Source organism: Elephantulus edwardii, unplaced genomic scaffold, assembly GCF_000299155.1.
Source record: "Elephantulus edwardii isolate Elephantulus edwardi_28Jun2011 unplaced genomic scaffold, EleEdw1.0 scaffold00063, whole genome shotgun sequence".
Lineage (NCBI taxonomy): Eukaryota > Metazoa > Chordata > Mammalia > Macroscelidea > Macroscelididae > Elephantulus > Elephantulus edwardii.
Window position 1 is genome coordinate 15,738,874 of NW_006399813.1, and position 26,646 is coordinate 15,765,519.

General features: G+C 40.2%; 2 protein-coding genes across 5 annotated transcripts in view; one reads left to right on the forward strand and one right to left on the reverse strand.

Moving 5' to 3' along the window:
* Nucleotides 1–6,459, reverse strand: part of INTS7 (integrator complex subunit 7) — a 126,733-nt gene extending 120,274 nt beyond the window's left edge. For 3 of the 4 annotated variants that reach the window (XM_006887966.1, XM_006887964.1, XM_006887963.1), the window contains exon 1: nt 6,143–6,459. In XM_006887966.1, the coding sequence (XP_006888028.1) occupies nt 6,143–6,236 (94 nt within the window). In that variant the 5' untranslated portion in view covers nt 6,237–6,459. The remainder of the gene's footprint in view (nt 1–6,142) is intronic. The other variant, XM_006887965.1, reaches the window with a different exon arrangement.
* Nucleotides 6,460–6,685: 226 nt separating this feature from the next.
* The window catches only part of DTL (denticleless E3 ubiquitin protein ligase homolog (Drosophila)), an 85,172-nt gene continuing 65,211 nt past the window's right edge, over nt 6,686–26,646 (forward strand). The window contains exons 1-5 of the mRNA XM_006888010.1: nt 6,686–6,737; nt 19,614–19,739; nt 20,605–20,703; nt 22,918–22,979; nt 23,061–23,181. Of these exons, the coding sequence (XP_006888072.1) occupies nt 6,686–6,737; nt 19,614–19,739; nt 20,605–20,703; nt 22,918–22,979; nt 23,061–23,181 (460 nt within the window). The remainder of the gene's footprint in view (nt 6,738–19,613; nt 19,740–20,604; nt 20,704–22,917; nt 22,980–23,060; nt 23,182–26,646) is intronic.

A 26,646-nucleotide genomic window follows, 5' to 3' on the forward strand; every position in this document is an offset into this window, starting at 1 on the left:
TGTTAGGGACCTCTCCAAAGTACTGAAGAGCAATGGTGTCTCTCTGGAGACTAAGGTGCGTCTGATACAGGCCATGGTCTTTGCTATCACATGTTATGCATCAGAAAATTGGACAATGACTAAGGAGGATAGAAGGAGAATTGATGGCTTTGAGCTGTGGTGCTGGAGAAGAGTACTGAGAATACCATGGACTGCTAGGAAAACAGATTCATCCTGGAAAGAGTTAAATCTTTCCTCCTTGGAGGAAAGGATTCTGAGGCTCCATCTAACATACTCTGGACATGTTGTAAGAAGAGACTGGTCCTTTGAGACAGACATCATGCTTGGGAGGGTGGAGGGACAGCGCAGGAGGGGAAGGCCCTCCAGGAGGTGGATTGATTTGGTGACTGGGGTAATCCGGATGGGAGTGTTAGAGACAGTGCGATTGGCACAGGACAGAGCAGAGTTTAGGGCTGTTGTACATAGGGTCGCTATGAGCCACAAGCAACTCGATGGCACATAACAACAACAACAAGGCTTCCACAAGAAAAAAACTGATAACCCAATTACAATATGGGCAAAAAACATGGAAAGACTTTTCACAGACGAAGACATCCAGATGGCCAACAGACACATAAAAAAAAAATGCTAAAAATCACTGGCAATGAGATGTCAATCAAAGACATAATGAGATATCCTCTCATCCCAGAAACAGTATCAAAGTTTAACAGGACATCAAGCAATAAATGTTGGACAAGATGTGGATAGGAATTCTTATACAATGTTAGTGGGATTTTAAAATGGTACACTCTGGAAGGCAGTTTTATGTTTCCTTAAAGAGCTGAACACAGAAATTTCCTATGGCCCAGCTATTCCAGTGCAGGAATATACCCCAAGGAAATAAAAACTGAGACACAGAGATTTGTACCACAATGATTATCCATGAGCATTATTCATAATCAAAAGAATGCAGAAATAACTCAAATGTCCAACTACAATCGAACAGATTGAGAAATTGTGGCACATTCGCATGTTGGAACTATGCAGGAGTCAAGGGCAATGATTTGAAAATTACTAGATAACTTCGGAGACTAAAGAGCATTATGCTGAGTGAACTCAGTCTCATAACGACTGCTAAGACCATTATTGTAAAAGCAGAACAGGAACTAGTATGAGGATCCAAGTGGGGGAAGGGGTGGGAGCAGAGGGTGAGGATGAGTAGGGGAGAATTCCTAGGGTCGCACAATTTGGTGAGTGGAGGGGAGTGGGGTAAAGGAAACAGGAAAGATTTGGTGGAGATCTCAAAAGACAGTTTAATGGTGGGCGAATTAAGTGGGATTAGGTTTCTAAAACACAATGTATGGGAATGATGAAACACAACGTAAGTGCAGTAAAGTGTGAAACATAATGTATACAAATTCTGTATGCAAACTAATATAAAATATAAATTTAAAAGAGAGAAAACATCTCAAATTTTTAATCTAACAAAAGTGCCAAGGCACTTCAAAGTGGAAAAGATAATCTTTTTAACATAGGTATTTAATAAATGTTCTACAACTACATGCTTATAAACATATTTTAAAAATTAATTTTAAAACGAAATAAAGAGCAAGGAGCCAAAACTGGGAGCTCCACTGTTGAGAAGTCGTGGCTTCCCTGAGCCTCTGTCTGCTTAGGCAGGAAGAGCAGCCTTCTCAGTCAGTTACAGATCCAGGTAAAATGAAACTGACAACTTCAATCACTCCTCTACCAGGAGGTTGCCTAATGGTCCAATGTTGCCATTGTTAGATGCCATTGAGGAGAGTATGACTCATAGCAACCCAATGAACAAGAGATCTGAACCCTGTCCTACCCTGTGCCATCCTCACATCTTGACACATTTGAGCCCACTGATGTAGTCACTGTGTCAGTTTATCTAGCTGAGGGTCTTCCTCCCCTTGGCTGTCCCTCTACCTTTCCAAGAATGATGGCCTTCTCCGAGGAAAATCCTCTCCTAGTAACATGCTCAAAGTACATGAGACGAAACTTTATCATGTTTGCCTCTAAGGAGCACTCTGGCCACACCTTCTCCAAGACATATATTTGTTCTTTTGGCAGTCCATGAGATATTCAGTACTCTTCTCCAATACCACAGTTGAAAGGCATACATTTTTCTTCTGTTATCCTTATTCAATGTTCAGCTTTCAGACGCAAAGTAAGTGATTGAAAAGACCATGGCCTGAATCAGGCGTACCTTAGTCCTTTAACTGACATCACTGCTCCACTCTTGGTCCAATAGTGAGGATTTCTGTTTTCTTGATGCTGGGATATAATCCTGTGGTGTTAGCCTAAAGGTTGGCTTTTTCTAGCCATTAGTTAGCCCCCCTGGTCTCTAGCTACCTTAACTGTAGATGTATGGTCTTGTAAATCAGCATCAGCTGTGGGACTAGGATAGCCAAAGAGGGCTTCTCACACTCGGCAGCAAGACTTGAGGTGAGAAAGACCAGAGGTATAAAGACCCTGGTGGTGGAGAGGCTGTGGCACTGCAGTGAAGAAATGGTGACAATCTGTGATCTGAGGCTTCTTCCATTTGTGCTGGCCACAGTTAAAGGTTTGGCTGTTCTTGCTGGAAAGCAGGTGACTTATAAAGGTTATCGGGGAGTGTCCAACAGCCCGCCTACTGGCTTGCTGGAAGGTGCCCAGGTCTCCTCCAGGACTAGGACAGGTTGCCATGTGCAGGTAAGGCATCTGGGTGGGGAAAGTACCTCTCCCCTAGCAGATTTTTTAAGAGTGAGGCAAATCTTGCTGGGCAATTTGGTAACAACCACTCAGGCAAATCTCGCTGGATGATTTAGATTTGACTGCTGCACTGAAACATGAACTTGGATCTATTGAGGAATTGTGCTTTGGCATTGCTAGGCTAAAGCCTGAACTTGTTTTGGGTAATATTCTTTGCCTCCCCCACTCTCCAACTTCCTGCCCTAAGAAACCCCATGCTGGTACCATAACCGTGAGTCTGTGAGTCAACAACGAACAAACAGACCTCTGGTGAGGCTCTACAAGTTGCATGGAGCTGAGCTATAGGCAATCTGCTTCCTGCTCTGGGGCAGTGAAGGCTGTGCTAGTCTCATTTCCTCTGGTCCTTGGAGCGCGATGTTCATGGCCTTGTGCCCCTATGGCTAATTTTCCCCCCATTTAGATAATTCATACTGAAGGTGTTTCAAGATAGATAAATGACTGAACAGATAAACAGAAATGTCAAAGTCAAGGGCTTTGGGTTAGCAATGCAACTCCCTATGACACCCCCCAATACTTAATGTTGTTAAGTGCCATCGAGTCAGCTATGACTAAGAATAACCCTGTGAACAGTATCTGATCATTGCCCTATCCTGTACCATCCTCATCATTTGATCATGGAGCCCACTATTACAGCCAATAGTTGTTGTTCATTGAGGAGTTGGAATCGACTCACAGATGACCCTCCAGGGGGTTTTCAGAGGCAGCAAATCACAGAAGATAAGAATGCCCATCTTTCTCTTGCATAGCAGGCTGGTGGATTCAAACCACATACCTTTGTGTTGGCAGCACAACCACTAAACACATTCAATACCCATCCATTTATCTTTCCAGAGCTCCCTGGTAGGATATCAGACAATAACAGATCTAAAACTGTCACTGAGGAATGAGGAAGAAGTGTAGCAGAGGAGAAGAGAAATGACTGTGTAATGTTTAAAAAGCAAAGCATATTTCATATTTCAGGAAGGAAAAGGCCTTCTAGCATTAGTAACAGAAAGAACAAAGCTCAACATCATCTTGCCTGGTGGAGATGCATTAGAAATAGTGTCATGCAAAGGAATGAAATGTTCCATTGGGATGCAGAGACATTTTTATACTGATAAAAAGATAAAGGATTTTTTAAAAGCCTAAAAATGTTTACCAATTGATAAAATGGGGGGGAAAATTAGAAGAAACCTGGAGTCCTAAGGAAATTGACAGACATATGGACGCCAGCGAGCTAAAAAGTGGCCTAGAGTGTACGTATAGATCCTTCTGACTTCTAGTTCAATTCTCAGTATCTCATATATTGGCTAGCAATCCATCAAGATCCAGTGTGAAAACCAAGGTATATGCACTTTATGAATTTTGTAAGTAAACCGGTACAAAAGAAAAAATATTTTTAAAAATAATAAAGCATTTTAAAACAACAAAAGAACTATTGCCATTGCTAAATAAAGTTTTTTCCCTCCTACATAAGAGAACCAAGATTTCTTATTAATTCTGACTTTTTCAACTAATGACAAATACCTACTTTTTCTTTCCAGATCATGATATACATAAATACCATTCTGGTTGTGTGTGTGTGTGTGTGCTATCCAGTTAGAAAAATCTTATAGCTGACCCTCCAGTGGGCTTTCAGAAGCTGTAAATCACATAGGAGATTATCCATCTTTCTCCTGCTGACCAGCTAGGAGGCTTGCCAGGACTGCCTTCAGGTTGGAAGTACAACTCTCTATCACTAGACCCCTAGAGCTTCCTCTATCATTCTATTATTGTTGTTGTTGTTATGAACCGGATTGCAACTCGTAGAGACCCTAAGTACAATAGCCCTGAAACCTGCTCTATCCTGTGCCAACCTTATTGTCTCTGACACACCTACCGTCATTACTCCAGTCACTGAATCAATCCATTTCACTGAGGGTCCTCCTCTCTTGCACTGTCCCTCCACCCTCCCAAGCATAACGTCCCTCTCCAAGGACTGGTTCCTTCTTGCAACATGTCCAAAGTATGTCAGATGAAAGCTTCAGAATCCTGGACTCCAAGGAACCTTCCAGCTTCACCCTCTCCAGGACGAGCCTGTTTTTTCTCCTAGCAGTCCATGGTATATTCAATACTCTTGTCAAGCACCACAGCTCAAAAGGATCAATTTTCTATCATCCCTAGTCATTGTCCAGCTTTCTGACGCATAGCAAGTAACTGCGAAGACTATGGCCTGGATCAGGTGCACCTTCGTTTCCAGACTGACACTGTTGCTCTTCAGTACTCTGGAGAGGTCCTTGACAGCAGACTTCCCAATGTAATGTCTTCTGATTTTCTGGCTGCTGGTACCAACAGTGTTGACTGTGGAGCCAAGCAAACTAAATTTGTTAACAATCTCAATCTCTTCACCATCTATCATAATTCTTAATATTTTATATTAATATTGCCAGGTCATAATACTTTCACAACTTTCCATGCAAACATGGCCTAGTGGCAAGAAGTTGAGCTGCAATCCCAAAAGCAGGTCGTTTGACTCCACCATCTACCTGTTCCCCAGGCGAAGGATAGGCAATCTCCTCCCCTGCTAATAACTACCTCTGAAAACCTGCTGGAGGGTCAGCTATGGGTCGGCTCCGATTTGACTATACACAACACACATAAGCCTCTGACTGACTGAAGCCAAGTGAAGTAACTTATCCATGATGAAAAAAACATGCAGAAATGAAATTCAACTCGTCTGATTCCAAAGCTCCTTCTTCTTCATTAAGTTGCCCTCCTACCCCTAAAAATCTTGTCTGTATGGATGAGGGTCCGAACTTTTCAGAAATTCTTCCAAGTAGCAGTTATGGAAATCAAATAAGGTATGCCCCAGATTATTCAGCATTTCTAACTTATCCCTGTCTCGATTTAACATACTTAAATGCATAATTTTACAGTTTTAACGGAGCATTTTTAGAACCTATCCATTTTGATGGGGGAGCTCGGCGGCCCAGTGGGTGAGAAGCTGTGCTGCGAACTCAAAGAAATCACTGTTCGAATACACCAGCTGCCTCGAGAGACAGAGGTGCAATCTACAGCCTCTGAAAAGTCACTGAAATGTCAATTATCAGTTTAGACTTGATGGCACCTGGTCACCTAACAGTTTCAACTCGCTTTCACAGGTGGAAAATCAAGGGACTGTGCCCTCAAGTGGTCAAAGTGTTCCATGACTAGCGTTTTGCTGGTACAATTCAGCTACTGAGAGGACGATCTTGGAGGCTTCCTCTGCATCTCAAAGCACTCCTTTACCAAAAGCTGACGCTGTCCATCCCCTCCCCGCCCGCTGATGACCATGCGCACGCGTGCTCCACGCCTCTCCCAAGGCTGCCACTAGGTGGAGCCACTTCCCCTTTAGATCTTTTTTCACTCGGCACACACTCTCCAATACCTTTGTCCAGTTCCATCAGGGCAGAGTTCGCATCCAGCTCCTGTTCGCCATATCCAGCATCTGCTAAGAAAGATTTAGTTGAGTTTGACGCCATGATCTAAACAGTTACTCGAACAGCCTATTCACAAAGATTGAAAACTCCGACCCACACCCGCCATCTTTCCCCACCGCCTTCTCGCGGATTTTCCCTCCGCTGACTGGCAACCCGTGCTACGCATGCGTTCTCGCCACCCAGCGGTTCGCCAACGTCTCCCCGACCCCCTGCGCAGGCGCTCAGGGAGCGCTTGAACTCCAGGTTCCCGCGGATTGGCGCAAAGAAGGCGGGGCTTCAAAGGAGGAAGTGACCGCAAGGAGCCCTGATGCCTCGATAGGAACCAATCAGAGAGCGTGACGTCAGTTTGGCGCGGAGTTTGGTGGCTGGGGCGTCCAGTGGCGCGAGTTGGAAGCAGTAACTAGTCTTAGGGGAAAAGCTACGTCTTCTGCACAATTTGAGGACATTGCTAGAGACATTTTCCTTCATTTGAGCCTTTTCCTCTAGCCTAGATGCTTTTCAGTTTCGTGCTTCGCCAGTCTCTGCTTGGCGCCCCAAGAAACGGTGAGTAACGGTCCTAACTGCTGGTCGTTGCTGGCGGAGGGCGCTTTCCCATCTCACCGCCAACACCCGCCACGCCGCATTTTCCCACCGTAAGGGTGAATTAGCATTAGTGCGGCCTACAGAAGAAACTGCTTTTCATTCTCATTGCCTTGGAGCACTTTAAAAAAATAGTAAATTTAAACCGAAGAAAAGAGAGAAGTTCTATTAATTTATCTCCGTCCAAGTTCCTATATGGCCTTATGTCTTTGTTTTGCGTTAATTAGAAAGTGCTAGTGTTTTTGTTTGTTTGTTTTCTATAATTATATTTTATTAATTTTCATAAACATTTACAGAGATTTTGGGTTTCCATTCATTCATTGTTGCACTATTCTCTCTACCCTCCTCCCAGTTTGTTCTTGTCCAAATGCCACAGCGCTTGTCAAAGCCAGTTCTGATTAATCTTCTTTGTCAGTGTGTCCTTTGCCATTCCCTATCACTCCTCCCTGAGAGAGACTTCACCCTGAGTCATAAGGAAAAGGGGATGGCGTATTCTCTTAGCTACTTCCTGCTGAAAAGGGACGCTGTGGGTTTCAGGGTGAAGATCTTCTCTCACTACTCTAAAGGGCCCCTCTGGCAGTAGGAAACACATAGACTATTATGGAGATTGATTTTGGAATTTAGATGCACTCTTATTGATTGTGCTTGGCTGTACATGTTCATATCCTTGAAGATGTATCATGGGGGTGTTGCAACCTAGAAGACACAAATTTGACTAACAAGTTATAAGTACATGAGTCCAAAAATTATGGAAAAGTAAAAGAAAAGATTCTTTCATTGTTTTACAAACCCTCCTCGTCATTGATTAACTCATCCATTTGTTGTAGAATTAGAACTTTTGCTGTGTTTAGATGATACAACAATGAATAAGATGCGCTCTTAAGGAACTTAGTCAAGCGGAAAAGGCAAAACATTTGAAACCAAGGGAAATGCTACTACCCCTTCTCTCTACCCTTGATTACTACGTGTTCATAAAAACTTGAAATTATAGGGTAAAAGATCTCCATAACCACAGTATACCCCAAAATTACCCACTATTAATAAATGGGAGCATAGTATTTGAGGTGTGTTTTAAATGATGATGGTATTGTTATTTATAGAAATGGAACCCAGCTGTTTTAACGGTATAATTTAGACATCTCTCCATGTTATGTAGAAATCTAACTTCTCTACACTTCTTTAAATATCCTAACACACTGACAAGAATTTTGAGCTTGGAATTTGGTGTCTAAAACTTTCTGATTGGTATTTTCTGATAGTAGGGGTTTTACCCAGACTAAGTTTAGACAGGAATGAGATCTAACACGTTTAAATTTAGACTGTGCTGGGAAATCGTTCTTCACCTTGAAACCAAATGGAAAACCAAAAGAAAATAATTTCAAAGAAGGACCTTTAAGGTATAGGTCTAGGACAATGATGTTGAAAAGGAGACTGAGGAATAGTCCTACAATGTCTCACTTTCATTTTAAAATTATGGATAATCCATACTTTGCTCTGAAATAATCTCTTTAATTCTAAATGCCCTACTTCCTGTTCCTGCTGTATCCTTGTAAGAGAAACTTCCTTGACCTCAGTGCTTGGAGCTGTTTTTGGAGTAAGACAGGTTTTGATTCCAGCTTCACTCAACTTATTTGTGGGACCTTGAAGTAAAGCCCTCTTGTCTTGCAACATATATTTTCTTCATTCACTCATCATATAAGACTCCTCTATCTCGATCTTCATTATATACATTCTGAAAGATTCTTTAATGTTCTTTTGAATCTGCCCTGTCTTTATCACAACTGACTGTACTTCTTCACTATCTTGTTGTTATGTGCTGTTGAGTTGCCTGAGACTCATCACGACCCTATGTGCAGTAGCTTTGAACTCTGACCTTCCTGAGCCAGTCTCACTGTCTCTGACACACCTACCCTTACCTAGTTACTGCATCAATCCATCTCATCCAGGGTCTTCCTCTCCAAGGACTGGCTCCTCCTGGCAACATGCCCAAAGTATGTGAGGTGGAGATTGAAAATCTTTGCCTCCAAGAAGCAGCTTGCTTTTTAGCCTCTCCAGGATAAACCTGTTTGTTCTCTTGGCAGTACATGGTATGTTCTATACTCTTCTCCCACACCACAACTTAAAGGCATCCATTCTTCTTCTGTCATTGTCATCCTTAGTCATTGTCCAGCTCTCTGATGCATAGCAAGTAATTGGAGCGGCCATGGTTTGGATTAGGCGCACTTTAGTCTCTAGACTGACATCGTTGCTCTTTAGCAATCTAGAGAGGTCCCTGACAGCAGATTTTCCTAATTCAATTCATCTTTTGATTTCCTAACTATTATGGAACCAAACAAGCTGAAACTTAACAATCTCAAATCTCTTCTCTATCATATGATGCTGCCCCTTGGCCCAGTGACAAGAATTTTTGTTTTGATGTTGAGCTTCAGTCTATCTATATTGAAGACTGCAGTCCTTGACCTTTTGCAGCATACGCCTCAGGTTTTCCTCTTTTCAGCAAGCAAGGTCGTGTCATCTGCATGAGGCAACCAGGTTGTTGATGTGTCTTCTTTCAATGCTGATAACATATCTTTCTTACTCATAACGGCCAGCCTCCGGGATGATCTCCTTTGCAAATAGATTTAAAAGATATAGAGATAGGATGTATCCCTGTAGAACACCTTTCCTGATTTTGAATCATGCCTTGTTTCCATGCTGTGTTCTGACAACTGCTTCCTGGTTCAAGTATCTTCACCATCTTAGATCTGCATTATCTATCTAGTTTATTGCATGTTCTAACTAGTATTTACTTCTTTCTGTTTGTCTACTTCCTGCCTTTCTCCATTTCACGAATATCCATTCAGTGCTATATGCTAGACACCAGTTGTTAAATGAGCAATTCTATTTCATAAGGATCTTATGTGGCTCAGAACTTTGTGCCATAGAGGTTTTTTGTTTGTTTGTTTGTTTGAGGTTTTGTTTTGGTTTGGGTGTCTGTTTTTTTGTTGTTTTTTTTTTTTTTCCACCATGGAGTTTTAATGGCTTCTTTTTCAAAAGCGCATCTTTAGGCCTTTATTTAAAGGCACCTCTGGGTGGATTCAAACCTCCAACCTTATTAGCAGCTGAAGACAATAATTATTTGAACTACCCATGAGCTCCTGCTTACTGTTAGACACTAAAACTTGAAGAATCCTTTTTTCCTCCAATGTTAATATTAACATCTTTGGCTCTTTGTTGTTGTTATGTGATACTCCAGAGGATGGCAATCCTATAAACAATAAAAATCTTGCTCTATCCAAAATCATCCATAGAATCTCCACTCTGTGCCGCCTGTGTTATTCGATGATCAGAATCATAGCTAGAGCTTCTCCTACTTCTGCCTACAGCCTTCCATTTTCTGTGTGTTTAACTTATTCCTGTAATTGGTTTATGGATATCTTCACACAGATGTTTGGTTCCACACGCATCTCAAACTCAGATGCTCAGAATTGAATTCATCTTTCCCCTTGGAGAGAATATGTCATATTGACCTAGAGATTGAACTAAGTTATTTTAAATCAGTCTTCCTAGCCAGAAAATTGTCATACAATTTTCATTATATACATTTAAAAATATCTTTAATGTCTTGAATCTGCCCTGTCTTCTCTTGTTACCACTGATTCTACCTCTTTACTCTCTTAGATCTGCTTTGTCTAAATTATTACATGTTCAAGTGACATCCTAATTTCTCGCCTCCGGTTTAGTCTCCACATTGCTGCAAAAAAGCTTTCTAAAATGAAAATATTGGTTATTCTTTGTATTTCAAGTTGACACCTAAAAACAAATTTTAATGTTTTCTTTGAGTTAAATGTAAACTTGACAAATCTCATTGAATTTTCCCCCAATCATTCAAAGGCAATAATTACCGTTAATTGATGCACTTATTACAATGTCTTAAGCAAACCCTTATTGTATATTACTGTTCTCTTCACTCGTTTTCTCTCTTAAGTAACCTTTTCTCTTTTAGTAACTTTTTCTAAAACTTATCATTGAATTTAAACAGATGCAAAGACTATATTTTAAATAATTTATATTTTGGTATTTTACATAAAAATGCTATAGGCTCTTTAATATATTACAAATACTATAGTAATTCTTATTAGTAGCTCAAAACAATATAAATTACTTTTAAGACCAAGGAAAACCCTTGTAGCCTAGTGGGTAATAATTTACACTGCCAACCAAAGGGTACGTGGTTCTCCTCCGAAGGAGAAAAGATGGGTATTATACTCCTATATAATTTACAGCCTCCAAAAAACTGTGGAAGGACAGCTATGAGTTGCCTCCAACTCCATAGTACATAATGGCAACAAAAAGAGAGACCCAGGTAGTGCTGTGGTTAAGCGCTGTGCTGGTACCTAAAATAAAAGGCTGGTAGTCAATCTCAGTCATTCTGCAGAAGAAAGATTTGGCAATTGACTTCTCTAAAGACTACTACCACTACTTTGGAAATTCTGTGGGGCAGTTCTACTTTGACCCAAAGAAAATAAAACAAGAAACTCCCTGCCATCAAATGACTTCTGACTCATGGTGAACCTGCATCAGGTTTCAGAGACTGTAAATTTTAACAGGAGGAAACTGCGGGATCCGAGTCAGAATAGCCATGACAGCAGTGGATTTGATATTTTGGTAGAGAATTGTTAAGCAAAAAGGAAAATTTTATTGGAAGTACAGCTTTTAAAGAATATTTATGGTGCCTTTGGTAAAGGAATGATCTGTTTGCCTCTTGGAGTCACAGACATTGTTAAGCCATGGTCAGTGAAAGATGTAAGAGTGGGGACATTTTTGGAAAAGAGAAGAATGCCAGTGATGAAGATTTGGAAAGAAGAGCCTCGGCTTTTTCAGACCACTTTTAGAAATGCATGTATATGGACATTGATCTGACAATTGATTCTCAGAAAACTCTGCAGTTTTGTATTCTTTGTAAAGTTTACATATAGTCAATGCCAGGGGCTTAAATTGTACCTTGAGGAAACCTAGTTTTTCTAAATGAGTTTGTGTGGAAAAGTATTGCAGGTATGTGTTCAGAAGTAGAAAACAGCATAGCTCACTGCTGTTGCGTGGAGTTCTTAGACACTGAGACCCTATTTCTCAGTGTCATCCAATCAGAATCAACTCATAGCTAGACAAATTTCCAGAGACAGGAGGTTGCATGGGAGTAGATTACTCATCTGTCTCCCACGGAACAGTGGGTAGATTAGAATAGCATGCCTTTATGTTGACAGTGCAACTCCCTATCCCTAAGCCACCAAAGCTCCCTATGTTGTTAAGTGCTGTTGAGTACAGTGTGACCTTATGAACAACAGACCGAAGCCCTGTAAAACTGCCTCAAAGATATTTCCAAAGTTGTAGATCTGTAGGAAGCAAACTACTATATTTTCTTCCTCAGAGGGGCTGGTGGGTTCAAACCACTGCCTTTAAGTTAGCAGTTAACCACTGTGCCACCATGGCTTCTGTAGCATAGTATGGATCAAAAAGTGGCTTATAGATGGAATCTGTGTTGTAGGGGGTTCCTAAATGGAAGAAGTAGTCAGGAACTAGTCACTAACCTTATCAGGCTGTTTAAAGGGTTTTGGATGTTAGTTTGTAGACAATAAAGTCAAAGTATAATCCTAAATAATGAGAATTTCTAGGGTAGCATTTCCCAGGGACAAAGCTCAGAAGGTAAGAAGTAGGATAGAAAGAATAATGGATGCAGTCACAGTGTGTGTATTTTATCTAAAAGGAGCCTGGAGGCATAATCAGGCTGCTAAACCAAAAGTTAGCCTTTCAAATCCAGATCTTCCTGGGAGAAATATGCGTTTCCTCCTATCAGGATTTACGGCCTAGAAAACCAAATGGAGGAAAAGTCAGAACTGACTCGATGGCAGTAATTTTGGCTTGAGTTTTTGTTGTTCTTAGAATTGATGGTCTACTGGTAAGGAGTAAGTTTGCCAACACAAAAGCAGGCAATTCTAATCCATCAGCTGCTTTGTGGGGAGAAAGATGAGCAGCTCCTACCATGTGATTGACTGTCTCTGAAAACAACAACGTCATAAAAGAAAATGTACCTGAATGGTTAAATGTAACAGAAGCTTACTTGTTTGTTGGGCATTATCTATTTGGAACCAGACTCATAGCTGATCTTCCAGTTTTCGCAGGTAGTAAAGGTAGTAATCACACGAGAGGAGATTGCTCAGCTTTCTCCCATGACAGTTGGAGATTTGAACCACGGACCTTCACATTGACAGTGCAGTTCCCTATCAATAAGCAACCAGAGCTCCTTTTCATTCAAATAACAATTTAAACAAGATTTAGATTTTTAAAAGTATATTGCATTTAATTCCACCTAAATTGTTTATGATTCCATTTTTAATCACTTTGTAGCTATAATTTATTTGTTCTTGTTGAGAATATGTACACAGCAGACATAAACTAATCCAGTAGTATGTACATTTACAATTTTGTGACAGTGATGCCATTTATGAAGTTGTAGAACTTTTCTCACCCTCCTTTTCTGAATTAATTCATCCCCATTAACATAAACTCAGTAGCATTTTAAGTTTCCCATCTGATCTTTCCAAGTTGCTATTCTCAAGTTAATGCTATATAGATCTTAAAAGAGCACAGTATTTAAGCAGATGGTCTACAAATTAGCTAACTGTTGCTTGACTTAGAGAATGGCAAGGTGATATTTTTTGTTTAAAGTTCAAAGATTATCTCAGGGATGCAACAAGAGGCTTGTTGTTTTGTGCTGTCATGTCACCTGCGACTCATAGTGACCCATCAGCTCTGAAGCCTGCCCTATCCAGAGCCAGTCTCACTGTCTCTGACACACCTACCCTCTTTACTCTAGTTACTGTGTCAATCCATCTCATCCAAGATCTTTCTCTACTACACTGTCCCTCTACCCATCCAAGCAAAATGTCCTTCTCCAAGGACTGGCCCTCCTGGCCACGTGCCCAAAGTATGTGAGACAAAGCTTTAAAATACTAGCCTGCAAGGAGAAACTTGGTTTCACCCTTCCAAAGAGAAACTTGTTTTGTCCTCTCGAGGACAGACTTGTTTGTTCTCTTGGTCCATAGTATATTCAAGACTCTTCTCCAGCACCACAACTCAAAGGCACTGATTCTTCTTCTGTCATCCTTAGTCATTGTCCAGCTTTCTGATGCATTGCGAGTAATTGTGAAGACCATGGCAACCTCACTGGCTCCGAAATAAAATTCAGTTTTTAATCCTAAACCACAAGTATTGTATTTACATAACCTCAGAACAGATGTGTTAGTTTCTAACATTAGTTCTGTACTTGGATATTTGAGAACTCTACAAGATAATCACTTACTATATTGCTTCTTTTTGTGGTGTTTAGGAGCTTGTTAACGATGATGCCCTGCCTGGATTGTGATTTGATACCCCTAGAAATAATTATTACATCTGGATTCTATTTATTTGCCTCCTTCCTACCAGTTCCTTTAAGCTACCTCTGTGATCCTCTAATACTGGTTTATCTGAGAACATATCAGCTAAAAAAAAATGGTCACCAAACAGTTGCTGTTAGAGGACATTTGGTCACTTTGGCTCCAGTGACCCTGGTTCTACACATCCTCACAGTTGCTGCTGTGCTTGAGCCCATTGTTCCAGCCAAATAATACCTTCTATAAAAAACAAAACTGGAAAGTATGAAAACGTTTAGAAGAACTACAATATAAAGTCTGTTCTCTCTTTTATGAGGTATAATTTTGGGGGGGAATCTTGACTTATTTTCTCCTACCCTATTCAAGCTGTATGCTGAGCAGATTACCCAAGAAGCTAGATATGAGGAGGGTGGCATCAGGATTGAAGGGAGACTCACCAATAACCTGCGTTATGGAGATGATGACACAACCCTGCTTGCTGAAAGTGAGGAGGCCGTGTTGCCGAAGATCAAGGAATGTAGCCTCTGATATATGAATTTCATCTCAGTGTCAGGAAAACAAAAATTCTTACCAGTGGACCGAGAGGCAGTGTCATGGATGGAGAGGAGATTGAAACTGTCAGCATCTTTATCTTGCTTGGATCCACAGTTAACACCATTGGTACCAGCAGTCAGGAAATTAGGACACACATTGAACTGGGGAAATCTGCAGTTAAGGACCTTTCCAAATTATTGAGTAGTGATGTCACTACTAAGGACTAAGGTGAGTTTGATTCAGGCCGTAGTCATTCCAGTTACTTAATGTGCATCTGAGAGCTGGGCAGTGAATAAAGATGACAGAAAAAGAATTGACACAGTTGAGCTGTGGTGTTGGAGAAGAGCACTGAGCATTTCATGGATGGCCAAGAGAACAGATATGTCCTGGAGAGGATGAAGCCAGAGTGATAGTCAGTCTCTTATGTGATATACTGCCTCTAAAAATCCACTGAAAGGTCGGCTATGAGTTAATTCAGACTCAACAGTACACAACAAGAAGCAGCAGCATATCCATAATTGTGTATTTTGTTAATTGTTTAGACCTTTTGTTAGTTATTGTTTCTCTAGTAGTTAATGAACATGTGACTCTCAGTAAGCATTTCGTGAGTAAATGCTGTTTATATGTTTAAAATGTGTTGACTTATATATCATTATATTAAAAACAAGCCTCAAAGCATGACTTGCTGTTTAGGACTATCCTGACCCAAGAAGAATTCACTTTCCTTCTCTCTCTTTTCGTCTTGCTCTCTCTTATCCACTCAGTGAAAATTCCTCTTTCATGACCTGTGTTTCATTTCTACCTATAAGCAATTCCCTAAAAATAAAGACTTCTAGTGGTAGAGTGTGCAGGGTGTTGGGCTGTTTACCAAAAAATCTTCTCCATGAGAGAAAGGTGGTAATCCTGCCAAACCTGAGGGAGCATCACGGAGTCAAAGTCAACTTGACATCAGTGAGTTTAGGCTTTGGGTTTTGTATTACTTGCATAGGGAGAACTACTGGCATACATGACCCTTTGATCACTTGATTATGTATGATGTTACTAGTAACTTAAGAGTATGTTGTAATATTACTGATTTAAGGACTCTTTGTGGTCACTAGATAAGTGCTTCGCTGCTAAAAGTTCAGTGGTTTGGATCCCCCAGCCGCTTCATGGGAGACAGATGTGATGGTCTGTAGCTTGGAAATACTGTGGAGGAGTTAGTTCTATCTTGTAGGATAGATAGAGTGAACTTGAAAGCAATGGATTTGAAATGCTGATTTTAGGGGAGCAGAGGAGAAGTGTTGTTTGTTTTGGACAACACAATGGTGAAGTGTTCAGCTACTAACCTATAGGTCAGTAATTGAATCTTATACTCCTCAAAGGGGAAAAAGCCCAGCTCTGCTCCTGCAAAGTTTACAGCTTAGACTATGAGACAGTCTGCTCTGTCCTGTAGGTTTGCTGTGAGTTGGAATTGGCTCAACAATACTAAGACATGTAGAGTTACTGATTTGTTGGTTTTAAGTACCATGAAGTCAACTGTAACTCAGCAACCCTGTACCCAAACCTGTGCCATTGTACAGTGTCGTCCATACTCAAGCCCATTGTTGCAGTCACTGTGTCAGTCAGACTCATTGTAGGTCATCTCTTTTGCTGACTTCATTTCCAAACATATTGTCTAAACTGGTATCCTTGCTCAATACCACGTTAAAGAGGTCCTTGACAGCAGATTTACCCAGTGTCACTAACACACCTTTCTTTTGACTGCTGTTATCATGGGTGTTGAATGTGGATTGTTGATAACCTTTTCACCATCTATTGTGATGTTGCCTGTTGGTCCAGTTATGTGTGTTGTTTTTTTGTGGGGTTTTTTGGGTGGTGTTGAGGCATGATCTATATTATAATTCAGCTATACCCATCCTCAAAAAGGATGATCCAACAGAATGTGGCAATTAGCAAGCAATATTACATGAATGCAAAGTTATTATTGAAGATCATTAAACAATTACTAGAATAGTACACTGACAGCTGCCAGAAGTTCAAGCTGGATTTAAAAGAGGCCGTGGAACTCCAGGTATCTTTGGTGTTTTCAATGGATCCGGTCTAAAAGCAGAAAATACCAGAAGTATATCTGTGTGTGCTTTATTGAATACTCAGGCATTTGACTGTGTGGATTGTAATAAACTATAGCTAACATTGAGAAAACTGGGAATCCCAGAACACTTAATTGTGCTCATGCAAAACCTATACCTAAACCAATAGCCTGTTGTTTAAACAGAGCAAAGGAACACTGCATAGTTTAAAATTAAGAAAAGTATGTGTGTCAGAGTTATATTCTTTCTCCATACCTGTTTAGTCTGTATGCTGAGCACATCATTCAGAAACTAGACAAATGAGCATAATTCAGTGTTCTAAAGTCCCCATTCTTCTCGCTGTTATGCACAACTTAAAATAATCCGTCAAGAATTTCCATCTTGTTTTGTTACTTCTGCTTCATCCAGTATTTCCTTCAGTATTACAATGCGACATGAATTTTTTTTCTTCAAATTTCAGCTTGAGAAATGCCAACTGTATTTATCTAAGTTTAGTGTTTTCTAAGTTTAGTTCTTTGCACATTTCTCATAATACTTTGTCTTCTCCAACTACACTTTTATTCAGCTCTCTTACTTCTTCATTTCACTCTATGTTCAAGAGCAAGTTCCTGATCTCTTCCAACATCCACTTTGAACTTTTATTTCCTGTCTTTTTTAATGACCTTTTGCTTTCTTGGAGGATGTCCTGGATGTCATCCCTCAGCTCCTCTAGCCTTCAGTTACCACTTGTCAATCAGTTTACCATACTGTGGGAACTTGTATCTTCCTGTGCTCACCCACTGAGATGAAAGGAGTGACTTTCTTCACCACCATTACACACCAGATAGTGGATATTTGCCCCATCCCTATTAGGCCCAGCTCTACCTCAAGCCGTGCTCATACCATCTTGTATCTGGAGCTAGAAGCTCTGAGAATGTTTTTCCACAATCCTGCAGACCCTTGTACACCTGACCTGCAATCAGCCCCACTTCCTCTGACTGGGAACCTTCCCTCTTACTAGGTACTTTTATGTGACCAATCTGATTGACCACAGTTAGACGTTTTTGATAGGCAGTTACAGTTTCTTTATGCTAGCCCTCTCTGGGTCTCCTGTCTGCATCCTTCACTTGGACTGGCAAAGACACCATCTCTAGCCAGGCAGGTTAGTCTAAACTCCTTTCAGGCCAACAGAACCAGTCTAGGTGCCCCACCCCTTGTCACACCCTCCACCAGAAAAGTGCTGCCTATAGCCTGGCTCACAACTTGGGTTCTCAGTCATCACTCAGACAAAATTCTGGCCTGAATGGGCACCACAGCTCAATCTTCTTCAGAGCTGACGGATACACCACCCAAGATGAACCCATTTTTCTATTTCCCATTGCATACATGTTTGTTTTATGATGGGTGTGTACTTGTTTGTTTTATAGTTTACTCTTAAGGTTACCACACTTGTCTTTTGTTATTAATGTAGACATTCCCAAAATGTATTTTAATTGGAGAGAATGGCAGTTTTAATACTAAATCCACTTCCTAAATAACATGCCTCTTGGAAACCCTATGAACTTTGATAAATGTTGATAGTTGTAGAAAGGCTTCAGGCCTTTTGTTCTTGGGGTCGCTATGAGTCATTCTTGACTATAAGGCAATCAACAACAACAACAACTTTTAGATTGGTTCTTGATAGGGGGAAGACTTTTTTAAGTCCATGCAAAGGCCACATATCCTTATAATCTTATTTCTCATTTAAAATGATAAAGCCAATGGTACATTAGTGATAAGGAGTTGTGCTGCCAACTCAAAGGCAGGTGGTTCAAATCTACTTCTGGAAAAAGATGGCAGTCTCTTCCTGTGTGATTTACAGACTCTTAAAAACTACTGGAGAATCAGCTATGAGTCAGTTCCAGCTGACATTCCAGTTCAGCACTTAACCGATGCTCCACTAAGCAGCTGAAAGTGCTCTTGTCCTGAAGAAGTAAGATTTTTTGGAAAACACTTCTAGAAACCGAAGATTCTCAATGTCTGTGAATAGTGAGAGGATCTATATCAAATATATAATCTTCAGAGTCTCTTTGTCTTAAAGTCAGAACCAGCTCTTAGTTGACCCTCCTTTGGGTTTCCATGGCAATAAATTACACAGAACGAGATTTCCCATCTCTCACTAATGGAGCTTCTTCAGGATTTGAACCATCAGAAGTGACCTTTGGTTAGCAATGCAACTCTGATGTCCACACCACTAGTGAAGGATCCCTGAAAGGTTAGTGACAATAAGAGGTCTGCTGTACAAGGACATGTTCCAAGAATACCTGAGACCCTTGAAAACAAGGGATGTTCAGGGGTCCAGGTTGAAAACAGCCTAGATCCAGTTCTAAGATCAATTCCTTGTCAGCAATCTTCTGAGTCTCTGACCCCTAAACGGTTAAGTGCACCAGAAGAGTTCTTGCTAACAAGATCTGGAATGCAGGAGGTTGCAAACAACACACCCCCCAGATCTTTTTTATTTACCCATTTGCTTTCCTGAGATAAGATACACAGATCCTTGAGTGGTCAAAGAGAATTCAGTAGGAATGTTTCCTATATTTCTGTACCCTGAGAAAAGTGTACTTGGCTTTCTTTATGTAGTCTGTGTCTGCTTCTGTAATAAAAGAGAGGACAGGACAGCTCTATTTTGCCATTGCCTAATAAAGCCCTTGGCCCTTTGCCTTTTACCATCTCTTAAGAGTCTGTACCTTCTGCGACCCACAATCGCAGAACACCCGTGAACTACACATGAGAAACATTTACTTCACTTTTTAAAAAATGTTATAGTATATTGGAATTCTGTAAGGAATTGTGTCTTGTTTTAGGGTGGTCTTCACAATACCCTCTTCAGTCCTTTCTAACTGCCTATCAATGCAGCTATGGCGATGAGCACACTTCTTATGGAGAAACAGGAAACCCAGTACCGCCTTTTGGATGCACCTTCTCCTCTGGTAAGGAAATTACTATTTTGACTAAACAGTAAACCAAAATAACTTATGTCACACTTAAATAGACGAATATACTGAGAGTTCTCCCTTACAAAGTCAGCAATATAGAGGATAAGAGTTTTTCTAATACCTGTTCTCTCAAGATTTTTGACGTCAGCTTTCCTTAATCCTGTGCATAGTTACATATTTCCTATAAAGCATAAGACTGATAGAGCACTATTGTTTGAACTAATGTAGAGAAAGATTGTGCAGGGCTCAGCCATGAGGACAAGTGTTTTGCCCAGTAGATAACCGTTTTAATCTGGTCAAATTGATGACTTTCTGTGATGCCTCAGGAACAAAAATAGGTATGTTTGAGCCTACTGCTAGTGAGAAAATGTAAATATTTAAGAGAAGAGAATTTGAAAGTAATGAACTCAGCCTGCTGGCTACCTGTGTATCATAAACCTTTATTTGCTATTGGCCAGTGTGCCACTCTTTCTCCTTTTCCACACTTCATTCTTGATTCAGCCTTTCTCTTAAATATCTGATGATAACTTTGATGCTTTTGTGTCATTTGCTGAATCAGACATTATGGCAAATTTAGACAATCTTTGATTCAAATGGCCTACCTACCCTGTCAGATGAAAATTTGAGTAAAAGATTTTTCTGTATTAACAAACGTTGTGTACCATCGGGTCGGAACCAACCCATAGCTGACACTCCAGCGGGTTTTCAGAGACAGTTAATCACGTGGGAGGAGATTGGCCAGATTCTTTTTATTTACCTTATAGTCTCTCAGTTAATCTATATTATGATATTTATAGTTTTACTATGAAACTTAACATTTTGAAATTTAACAACTTTTCTATGTTTGTTTCTTTTTTAGCTCCCAGTATGGAGCATATACTAGCAGTTGCCAATGAAGAAGGCTTTGTAAGATTATATGACACAAAATCACCAACTTGCAAAAAGAAGTGTTTCAAAGGTAAGTATAGGTCTATAATTTTTGTTTTGACCTTTTTTTTAAATTCATACAATCTCAAGTAACAGTTTAATAAATTTCTGATTATATTAATTTTCCGTTAAAGCCCATTTAGAGACTTACATTAGGTGCTGTCGTGTTGAGTATGACTCATCAACCCTATGAACAACAGATCTGAACTCTCTTCTCTCTTGTGCCATTCTCTTCATCTCTGACAAACTTGAGTCATTGTATCAATCCATCTCACTGAGGGTCTTCCTCTCTTTCACTGACCGTCTGTCTTTGCAAGCATGGCGTCCCTTTCTAAGGAATGGCTCCTCTTGACAACATGCCCTAAGTATGTGAGATGACGCTTTGCCCTCCTTGCCTCTAAGGAACATTCTGGTTGCACTTTCTCCAAGACAAAGGTATTTGTTCTTTTGGCATTTCATGGGATATTCAGAAATATACTCCAACATCATAACTCAAAGGCATCGGTTCTTCTGACACCCTTATTTACTATCCAGCTCTCAGTTGCATAGCAAGTGCTTGAAAAGACCATGACCTGAATCAGGTACATCTTAGTGTTTAAACCACCATGCTCCTTAGTACTTTGGAGAGGTCCTTGACAGTAGACTTTCCTAATACGTCTTTTGATTTCTTGACTACTGGTTCCAAAGGTGTTAATTGTGGATACAAGAAGTCATTGACAACTTCAGTCTTTTCTCCTCACTCTCAGCAAAGTTGAGTCATCTGCATAACACAGGCTATTGATGAATCTTCCTGCAATTCTGATGCCACATTCTTCTTCATAAAATTCAGCTCTTCAAATGATTTCTTGAGCATCCAGATTACACAGGTATAAAGGATACAACCCTAGTACACACCATTCTTGAGTGTAAACTCTATGGTATTTCCTTGCTCTCTTTGGACAAAAGCCTCAAGTGAAGGGTGAACTGCCTATCAATGTCAGTAACCTTTATTGAAAGTCAAATGTTTATGTAACTGAAAATTTGTTTAAAAGACCATAAGTGGTGTTAAAAAAACTACAAAGAAAATGCCATAGATGTCAGTAAAGGCAGTCAGGACAGTTTTTCATGAAGGTTGAACTATTTCATCTGGTATATGTTAAATCAGTGGAAATGGAATAGAACACTCCAGTTGAAGGAATACCATTAGCAACATCCTAAGAGTTCCTGGGTGATGCTAATATTTAATATAGATATATCCCAGAAAATGCCTCAGAAGAAAGATCTGGTGATTTACTTCTGAAACATCCATTAAAAACTCTATGGACAGACATACAGTTTAACTCAGATCATAATCTGTAAATAAAGAGGGAATAAAACTTTTGTCCTTCATATTTCTATTCATTTGATAACCATTATTTCTCTTTTTTAAAAAAAATAATTTCTGCCCAGCTAGATGCCTTGGACTTTACTGGGCATCAGTCCAAGTATTATTGCTATGGACTGTGTTGTGTTCTTTAAAATAATGGTGAAATGCTATACTTGTGGATATAACCTGGGATGAGAATAAGGGTTTTTTAAAAATTAAGGCTGTAGCGCGTGGTGTGTCCTAAACCTAATCACTTTTGAGTCATAAAGAGCCGCATAGACACAGAAAAGCAAGTACAAACAGGAAAAAAGAGAGATTCCTTGTGAGATTTGTCAAGGAAAGCTAAGACTACAGAACTCAATGAGGCAAGGATCTTTCCCCAAGAGCGGAGAGATACTTCTGTAGCTGGTGCTCTCAGTTTACATTTTACATTACTGAGCAGTGAGAGAATAAATTGCTGCTCTTTAAATTCTTCTCCCCACCTTCCAATCCCCTAAGAAAAAAATACCTTTTGGGAGCATGCCTGGAATTCTTACATGCTGGAATCTAGGAAGAGGAGAGTGTTGGTCAGGATAAGGTAATAAGGAAAACAGAGATAAACCAAAACAGGCCTTTGAATGTCAGCTGGTGAGATTAATGAATGTTTTTGAACTGAAGACTATGTTAGAGATCTTCTGTTTTAGAAAATATATTATGAGTTAATTCATAGCTATGTATTTGACATCAAATATGATGGAGGGGGAGTGTGTGATGCCTCTCAGTCTGCCAGTTCTCTTTGACCCAGTACCTTAGGGTTAAACATACCACTGATCTTTTCACTGCAGCTTTAAGGCATGGCATTTACGTAGGGAGGCCACAGAACATTCTTGATGTTTCATCTTGATTGCTTTCTTTGTTTAGAATGGACGGCTCATTGGAATGCTGTCTTTGATCTGGCCTGGGTCCCTGGTGAATTTAAACTTGTAAGTATTCTTTTATTGGAATATGGGATATTGTTAAAAAGTATTGTTTTGTTACATTGTGGTACCTTATTTTTTTAAAAGGTTACAGCAGCAGGTGATCAGACAGCCAGGTTTTGGGACGTCAGTGCTGGTGAACTGATTGGAACATGCAGAGGTCATCAGTGCAGCCTCAAATCCGTTGCCTTTTCTAAATTTGAGAAAGGTAGGTTTCTACCTATCTTTTTAATTTTATTCCATTAACTTCTTCTGTGATGTGATGAGAAGGAACTGCAATTGTTACTAACCTTCCCTGGCCAAAGTTGTTATTTATCTGTATGGATGATTGATTGATGCTCAGATATTACTGAAAACATCAGTGAATTTTTTTCAGTCTCATTCCTGTCTCCATTATCTCCATCTTTTCTCCAAAAATAGAATCCTCCAGTATTTTTCTCTCTTGAAAGTAAGAGACATAATACTTCTGTTTGACTTCCTGTCACTGCTATCAGAGTTCTGAAGCTACCTTCCTGACTCGTAGCTACCCACCATTGGATTTCTGAGGCTGTAAATCTTACACTGCCCATCGTTCTCTTGGGGAGCCAAAGTTTGTGAGCCGTGAAGTCTTTTTGTTAGCATCACAATCCACTATGTACTACACCACCAGAGTGAGACTGGCTCAGGACAGGGCAGATTCAGAGCTGATGTACATAGGATCTCTGTGGATCACAGGCGACTCGATGGCACGTAATAACAACAGGCACACATTAACTCCACTTAAAGAATAGAGTTACTGTAACTATTGGCAAAATTTAAATGAGTATAAGGCTGGCATGGGGAATTGGATATAATTACCTAAAAATTTACTGTGTAAGCATTTTATAATGCCCATACCTTAATACATTTTCAACTACTATTTCCTGATAGTTAATCTTCCAGTATTAATTTTACTCTTAAAATAGAAAAGGAAGATACAATGTGTGATAATGTTATCATAACTGCTAAAAAACTTAACAGGAATGTCAGTTGGAATTATTTTAGTGTCTCCTTTTTTTCACGTTTCTTATTAAATTATTTTTTTTACAAGTGGAATAAAAAAACCCTTATCTTACAGAAATAGCTGAGTTAATAGAACTTTAATCTCAGATCATCTGCCAAGCATTAATATTCTTAAAAATACTGTCTTAAACTAAGAAATAATAAATTTCAATTTTTTTAAGATTTTTTATTGGTTTGCATACATTTATTCATATACATCATGCTCTATACAGGTACTTTGTGGGGTTTTTTTTGTTTGCTTGGTTGGGGGGGGTTTTTTGGTGAGAAAAATTTGTATTTAGAATTAGCCAGCTGGACACAGTTTAGATGATCCCATTTTTGTTGGCCTTCTTCTCTCCATGAGGCCTAATTAAAGTATTGATCTTAGCCACATCACTGTCATAGTAGAGCTTCTTTATAGCTTGTCTAATTTGGTGCTTGTTGGCCTTGACATCCACAATGAACACAAGTGTTGTTATCTTCTATCTTCTTCATGGCTGACTCAGTGGTCGGGAGATTTGATGATGGCGTAGTGGTCAAGCTTGTTTCTGCTGGAGGCACTCGTCTGGGGTTATTTGAGCTGCCTTCGGAGTCTACATTTTAGGCCACAGGAAGGTGGATGACGTGTGGATCTTTTTTTTTTTGCTGTGGATGCCCTTCAGGACTGACTTCTTGGCCTTTAATGCCTTTGCTTTGGCTTCAGTTTTGGAAGGGGCAGGGACTTCCTTCTTCACTTTTGGTGCCATCTTTGTAGAAAAGGGGTACTTTGTGTTTTATACAATCATTGATATACATTGTTTTGTTTGTATAGTTTTATACAGTTATACATTATTGTTATGTACCATTGATTATATTTTATATAATTACCATTGATCTGTGCCTATTATCACCCCATCTTTTCAAGTCTCCACTGACTCTTCCCCATCCCTACACCCCCTTCCGCCCACCAACTTCTGCTGTCGCAATGTTTTTTTTTTCTGTTCCCCTTCTTCCCTCTCCCTTTCCCTTTTGAACATTCATAGGGTGTCTTACACAGTATTTGTCCTTATGTGACTAATTTATTTCTCTCAGCATAGTGCTTACTATATTTTCCCCTGTTATATAGTATTACAAAACCGCTGTTCCTTAGTGCTGCATAGCATTCCATTGTGTGGAAATACCACAGTTGCACAATCCATTCCTTTGTTAATGGACATTTGGACTACTGCCATTTTCTTGCTTTTATGAAAAGTGCTCCTATAAAGGTGATGTTGTTATGTGCCATCAAGTCACCTGCAACTCATAGTGACTCTTTGTACAGCAACTCCAAACCCTGCCCTATCCTGAGCCAGTCTCTCTGACTCTGACACATCTACCCTTATTGACCTAGTTACTGTGTCAGTCCATCTCATCCAGGATCTTCCTCTCTGCCCTGTCCCTTCACCCATCCAAGTATAATGTCCTTCTCCAAGGATCGGTCCCTCCTGGCCACATGCCCAAAGTATGTGAGACGGAGCTTAAAATTCCTAGCCACTAAGGAGAAATTTGGTTTCATGCTCTCTAAGACAGACCTATTTGTTTTCTTGGTGGTCCATGGTATGTTCAAGACTCTTCTCCAGTACCACAACTGAAAGACCTCAATTCTTCTGTCACCCTTAGTCATTGTCTAGCTCTCTCATGCATAGCACTAGCAACATTATTGCCAATGTCAAATGGATCTTGACAGAAAGTAGAGACTACCAGAGTGGTATCTGTGTTTCATTGACTGTGCAAAGGCATTTGACTATGTGTATCACAACAGATTGTGGTTAACTATGAGAAGAATGGGAATCCCAAAATACTTGATTATGCATAGGCGAACTCTATACCTCTATACTTGGACCAGGAAGCAGTCCTCAGAAGAGAGCACAGTTCAAAATCAGGAGTGGAGTGTGTCAGAAATGCATCCTGTCTTCATACTTTTTCGATCTATATGCAGAACAGATCATTAGGGAGGCTGAGCTTTATGAGGAGGAATGTGGCATGAGGATTGGAGGAAGAAGACTCATTAACTTGCTCAACTGCACAATCAACACTCTTGGCTCCAGCAGTCAGGAAATCAAAAGACACAATTGCATTAGGTAAATCTGCTATCAGGACCTTTCCAGAATACTGAAAAGCAACTATGTCGGTCTGGAGACTAAGGTGCCCCTGATCCAGTCCATGGTCTTCATAATTACTTGCTATGAAGATAGGTGCACATGTCTTTATTTGTGTCTCAGTTCTGATTTTCTTGAGCTAAATTCTTAACAGTGTAATAGCTGGGTCATACGGAATTTCAGTGTTCAGCTTTTTGAGGAAATTCCAAACTGCTTTCCATAGCAAGTATACCATTTTACAATCCCACCAGCAGTTTATAAAAGTTCTCATTTCTCCACATCCTCTCCAACATTTATTGTTGTTATATGCCATGGAGTTGCTTGCGACTCCTAGCGACCCTATACACAATAGCCCTAAACCCTGCTCTATCCTGTGCCAGACGCACTGTCTCCGACACACCCACCCTGATTACCCCAGTCACTGAATCATTCCACCTCAAAGAGAGTCTTCCCCTCCTGCGCTGTTCCCTCCACCCTCCCAAGCATGATGTTCCTCTCCAAGGAGCGGTCCCTCCTTACAGCATGCCCAAAGTATG